The sequence below is a fragment of the Battus philenor genome, unplaced genomic scaffold, assembly GCF_028537555.1.
Source record: "Battus philenor isolate CCGP_79_NKW_IND1 unplaced genomic scaffold, ilBatPhil1.0.hap1 SCAF_14, whole genome shotgun sequence".
NCBI classification, from domain to species: Eukaryota; Metazoa; Arthropoda; class Insecta; order Lepidoptera; family Papilionidae; genus Battus; species Battus philenor.
Genome location: NW_027181676.1, coordinates 3,888,817 through 3,894,877, shown reverse-complemented (window position 1 = coordinate 3,894,877; position 6,061 = coordinate 3,888,817). Strand labels below are relative to the sequence as shown.

Genomic DNA, 6,061 nt, shown 5'->3' with positions numbered 1-6,061 from the left:
AAAGTTTATCTTCAAATATTTGTTTTTAATTTTTCCTTTTATACAAATTTTCTAAATGATTATTGAAATCCGAAGCAAGCAAATAATATCTGGGAATAAAAGCCGCCTTTTTTAATATGGGTTAAACTAGTCTGGAAGAAACCGCCATTTGCGTAAAAACCGTTAGTATTTAATTTTTTTATTTCATGTGATTTTATGCATTTTGTTCTATTAATGTATAATAAAAGAGTAAATAAAGGAAGAAGACTTAAAACTTGTTTCCTATTCCTACAACTGCCTTCTAAATAAATGTAGAATTTCCCATGTAATGTTTCACTCTGTGCATCTTAGCTTTATCAGCATTTTATATACATAATAGTTTGTAAAGTTTTTCAACAAAATATGAAAAAAAACACCAATCGACTACTTATAAATGTTTTACAATAGTACATAAAGCAATCTTTAAATCTACGAACTAATTGAACGGAAATTGGCAATTCTTTTTTGTTTTAAAACTATTTATTTTATCTAGAAGTTTTGACAGCATTTCTTACAGTTGCGTCTTTATTATCATCTTTATATAGTCTAAAATAAAAACGAAGCTACCGGTTTATACCTTTTTGTTGGGAATGCCGTCTTTTTGTGTCGATTGACCTTACTTCTAATTATGGATTAGATCCTATTGTTCCAAGTACAAACGGGTACTAATTACAATTAAATATAATTAACCAGTTAAAATTACAAGCTTCCAGTGCCTTACCAATGGAAAGACGAGTTTCTACAATTGATCAAAGATGCTGACAAGTTGTAAAAAACTCTTCGTGTGCGATTGTTATATGTATATTTAATGTTTACCTCGTTAAAATTATTCGCTTTACTATCTACATTAAATCTTAATTAACTAGTTAATATTTAACTTTCATTGAAATTATTTTTAACCAGAATATTTTTATATTGAATTAAATAAAGAATGAAGGCACTAATATACTGTAAGCACCATACCCTTTCGTCCTATCTGTAAATCTAAAATTAAAAAAAATATAAGTGGGGATAATGTCAATGTCAACTTATATTTGTTTACGTTTTTAAGGAGTTCGTTAAGATTAAACCATGTAAATACTATTTCATTATTTTAATATTAAACAATTATGGAATCCTTAGAGCTAGGTAAACGAATAACTTTAAAGCGTAAACATCCGAACCCGCTTTTTCAAAGTTGGTTAGAGGATCTCCATAACGAAGCAAAAGAAAAGAAAAGTAAACTTGAAAACATTCTGAACGAAGCATTGACATCACTTTCTAAATATCCTTTGCCATTGCACACGGGCGCTGAATGTGCTATTCTTAAGGGTTTCAACAAACGGTTATGTGCATTTTTAGATAAAAAGCTGGAGATATATAACTCTTCAAATAAATCCTCACCCACATCTCCAACCTCTGAAAATATACACACAAAAGAAAATAGATCTAACTTTCCTGCTCCTAGCAAATATGTAACAAATAGCCCGACAAAAGTTATTAATCTAATAGAAAATGAATTGATCACTAGTCCAACTAAACTTACAACTGGTATTGAAGAATATGATAATCCACACATACACATTAGTCCGGTAAAATCCACAAGCCCTGTAAAAACTCAAGGTAAATCTAAAATCGCTTATAAGCCAGCATACCAATCAGGAGGTTATGCCATTCTTATTGCATTGTTTGAACAATCAAATGAAAGAGAGCTAAGAGCTCTGGACAAGGAAACCTTAATTGAGCGAGCACAAAAACATTGTGACACTTCATTTACTGTTAAAAAACCAGAATCATTTTACACAGCTTGGTCTAATATGCAAAGGTTAATATCTAAGGGCTTAGTTCAAAAAAGTAGGAGTAAAAAAGTTGAATACTCCTTAACTGATGAAGGGTATTTACTGGCAAAAGAATTATTTAAATCTTCTCAGAATATACCATCTACAGACGACCTTATTTTCAATCATTATCCAACAAGTCAAAGCTGTTTATCTGATAAAGAACTAAACAAATCTATTGAAAACAATAATCCACCTGAGTCTACAAACATAGATAATTCACATAAAGAATACATAGATTTTACAGCAAATTCATTTGATATTATTTTACTGATAGATAAAAATGAAACTAGCGGGTAATTATCTCATTTATATTATTTCATTATTATTTATCGTTACAACAAATTAATTGTTTCCTTACATATGGTAATAGTTATATTTAACAGCTTTATAGGAATGTACGTATCACACATTCGTCAGCAAAAGCTTCAGTTTTTACACATATTTTTAATCATTCTGAAATTAAGCAGGTTAATAACTTCTGGCAGTAAAGTTTGCTGTAAAAACTTGTTAAAAATGTACTTTTAACAAGTTTTTATTTCTAATTAAAAATACCTTTATTATCAATAACCTTTTGTCATCTAGTATACAAATTTTCAATGCCTGAGTTTTAAAAATAATTTTTTTTTTTTTGTAAAATATGTTGACAGAAATGACTACTTTCTGGTCCTCCTTACACAAATTTTTTAAATGCTTATTCTTACTATTTTACCATATTTTTTATTATTTCTGAAACTTTTGATTTTTTAATATGGTGTACCATACATTATTTTACAGCAAATGAGCTATACAGAAACATGACAAAACCTTTACCTCTAACTGATCATCCTATATTTATAATTGGATAAAACATTTGGATGTTAGATACTATCTGGCCTGTAACTCAATTTCAACTTGATCATGATTTATGGAACAATCTGTATAAATAATCAAATCTAAATTATCTTTTACAGAGTTTCGAAGAAGGATGATCCTACTGTGGTACAATTTAAGAAGTATCCTCACATATGTCATGAGTACAGAAGTTTAAAAGTAGGTGATTATGCATGGGTAGCTCGGAACAGAGACAGTAATGAAGAATTAGTATTACCCTGTATAGTTGAGAGGAAGCGAATAGATGACTTAGCAGCAAGTATTAAAGATGGAAGGTTTCATGAGCAGAAGTTCAGGTTGCGACGCTGTGGTATAGATAATGTAATCTATTTAGTTGAATATTATGGCAGTAATAAGAATGTGGGATTACCTGTACAATCTTTAATGCAAGCGCTAGCAAACACTAGAGTAATTGATGATTTTAAAGTGCATATAACTAAGTCTTTGTCACATTCAGCCAGGTTTTTAGCTATCCTGACAAAAAGATTAGCTGTTAGATATAAGGTGAGTACTAACTAAACCTGTTCATCTCCACTGAATATAGGCTTAGTGGATTACCAAATCGAATCTTAAGGTCATCTGTTTTGCGCACTGTGTGGACTGTCTACTGCCATTTCAACTTGCCAATCCACTGAACCCTGTCAATTACTTTCATTCATTAATTATATTCTCATTTCTGATTTGTGCTTGTAGAGAAATGTTTGGTAAAGGCTCTATGGCTGGCTAATGAGTCCTGAATGGTATCGCACCATGTCCCATGACCATGACTCATCACTAATAACCCACATTGGTCATCGACCTACATTTTTCGGCATTAAGAGATATTGGATTGAAATATTCTTATATATAGAATGAAAAAGAGATAAAAATGTATTTGTGTGATGTTTAAAGATATCCTGGTACATATTTATCAAGTTTCTGAATAATAAATTAACAAAAGGAACTGTTTCCGACGCTCTGCCCGCGTCGCAGCTGGTGTCGTTACATATCTCACTCATTTATTCACATCCCGGAAATATTTTAATAGGAAAGTAGGTATTTTTCCGTTCATTCGTTGCAAATGTCACAGGCCGTAAAGCGAAGTCGCCAAGAGAGTAATATATAATTAGCATTCTTATTGGGTCAAACTGTTTTGTTAAAAATTTTGTATGAAATATTTGTAACTTTTTCTTCCAGTCTTTAACCAAAGGGTTAAATCAGACTTCTGTCGGCTAAAACCTCACGGACATCTTTGATGCCTTTTGTGCCCTAGTTTTAACGGCGGTGGTCTAGTGTAGTAGAGTGTAGAGAACTCTTCACCCGTTAACATAAAGACGCAAGAAGAATTTGCCTGCGCGACCTCGGTATAGCACCTTTTTTTAATTAGGCCTTGTGTAGGGCAGAGACGTTACAAATTCGGGTTAAAAGATTTTTTGAATTTTTATTCTACATTCTCTTTCGTCCGATTATCTTTTATTTATTCCTTTTACGCTTCACAACATCTGGCATTCTTTGCTTGCAGATCTTTTTTTGCGTCGGACAATTGGGTTTATAATATAACCTAATGATACTGATCACATGTTCCACTCTTCACCAATATGCCTTTCTTTTAAAAAATAATACTACCTTTTTTAAGTTTTGACTAAATTCCTCAACATTACTATTATGAATAAAAAGAAGGAAAATGGATAATATTCTTTGTTTCGTATGAATTCAGGAAATAGAGCATATGGCCCCAAATAAATTACTTTTATAAAATTTGGGGTATTTGCTTATTTCACTACAAGATCGAATCTGAAATATAGATATCCGCAGATGAACTAAGGTCACTGACGTAACTCGAATAATTGTGCGTCTGAAGTGACAGCAAGCGGAGCGCGTCGCTAGCCATCGGTGCCGAAAGGTTCTTTAGTAGCTATCACGAATCGGTAGACGTGGCGTAGCTAGACCTTCACAAGTTGGACCGACGTCATTGTCAAAATTGAGGGAAGTCATGCGCAGGATCATTCATTATGATCTTTGCGCGAGGCCCATACTTTGCAGCGGGTGTATATCGGCTCACATGATAATGATATATTTGGTGGTTTTTTAGCTATATCTTGTCTAATAATAACAGTAATTGAAATTTAAAATTATTTGTTTTCAGGATAAAAATCTAAGAGGTTGGGACGCTTCGCCAAAGGATAATGTCCTTATGACATTTAACTACTTTAATAAAACTACTGTTAAAAGCAAACCGTTGTCTGTCAATGAAATGTTCATAAAAATATTGCTCCAACTTAAAGGTGTTTCTGTAGAGAAAGCGGTTGCAATAACGAATCAATACAAAACTCCTCACTCTCTTATTAAAACGTACAAACATTGTAATGAAAGAGAAGGAGAAATGTTGTTAGCCAATTTGAAGTATGGAGACCTGGGTAGAAATGTAGGGCCAACAGTTAGTAAAACGATTTATCGATTGTTTATTTAGTATTTTTTGTGTGCTCTTAACATACTGTCTAGAAACTTTATTATACACGATATTTAATTTCGCATGATAGGAATATAAATCCTATGCGTTACATACCAATGTGTCAGAGCATTGTGATAAAAACAACGGTTTCATAACAGAAGCTTTCTAAATCTAACTTTTCTCCATTTGCCGAATCAAATGCCGTATTATGACTCCATATAAATTAAAATAGACATTCAGAATATTGAGTGATTGAAATTTATGATAATCATGTGAATTATTGCGCTTTCGACTCATGTTTTTCAAACAAATAGTGTATATTTAATCAGTGTATGTTGATGATATTTTACCAGATAATCGTGTTTTTTAAATATTATGACTAATTATTATTTTAAGTTTATATTTGATGCTTTTCATTAAATTTAAAATTGTATTTAATAAAAAATAATATTATTAAATGATATTTTTAGACCAAAAATGCAAGAGAAAATTAGACGTTTTATTTATTTTCTTACATTTTTCCTTTATACATGTTGTTGCGGGCATTTAACTTTATTATAAACCGAAAAGCTGTCGAATCTTTTTATACAATGCTAAGTAAGACAAGCTGATTGTGACATACCCTGCCCAAAAGTGTTTTAAAATTACAATGCAATTGTTGGCGGTTGGCATTCCAAATGTGCCTTCACACCGGAGTTGTTTTTATATAACAATTTCGAGTGTTATTTGGCCAAATCTGATCGCAAAATGTTTTATTTATATTAATATACAAAACCTCTTTTAAAGTAATCACTTGTGTACACCATGAATGCTTAGATCCCAGCATAAGGTATCCTTCAACTTAAAGCTAAGAGGGTTCCAAATGCGCTGATCTGAGAAGTCCACAACAGACGGATTTTTTTGTGATCACTGTCCTAAAAAC

At 31.7% G+C, this 6,061-nt stretch overlaps 1 protein-coding gene across 1 annotated transcript; it reads left to right on the top strand.

Annotated features, from left to right (window-relative positions):
• The first annotated feature begins 1,071 nt into the window (after positions 1–1,071).
• Positions 1,072–5,426, top strand: mus81 (mus81 structure-specific endonuclease subunit). The gene is made up of 3 exons (XM_068777912.1): positions 1,072–2,131; positions 2,789–3,212; positions 4,834–5,426. Exons 1-3 carry the CDS (start codon positions 1,128–1,130, stop codon positions 5,155–5,157), a joined length of 1,752 nt encoding a protein of 583 aa, XP_068634013.1. The 5' UTR covers positions 1,072–1,127; the 3' UTR covers positions 5,158–5,426.
• The last annotated feature ends 635 nt before the right edge of the window (positions 5,427–6,061 follow it).

What these genes read in the sequence shown, in the direction of transcription:
- mus81 (XM_068777912.1), top strand. Translation starts at nt 1,128, where the DNA reads ATGGAATCCTTAGAGCTAGGTAAACGAATAACTTTAAAGCGTAAACAT. An exon ending in GATAAAAATGAAACTAGCGG is followed by an intron (nt 2,132 to 2,788) that starts GTAATTATCTCA and finishes TATCTTTTACAG; the next exon opens with AGTTTCGAAGAAGGATGATC. An exon ending in GATTAGCTGTTAGATATAAG is followed by an intron (nt 3,213 to 4,833) that starts GTGAGTACTAAC and finishes ATTTGTTTTCAG; the next exon opens with GATAAAAATCTAAGAGGTTG.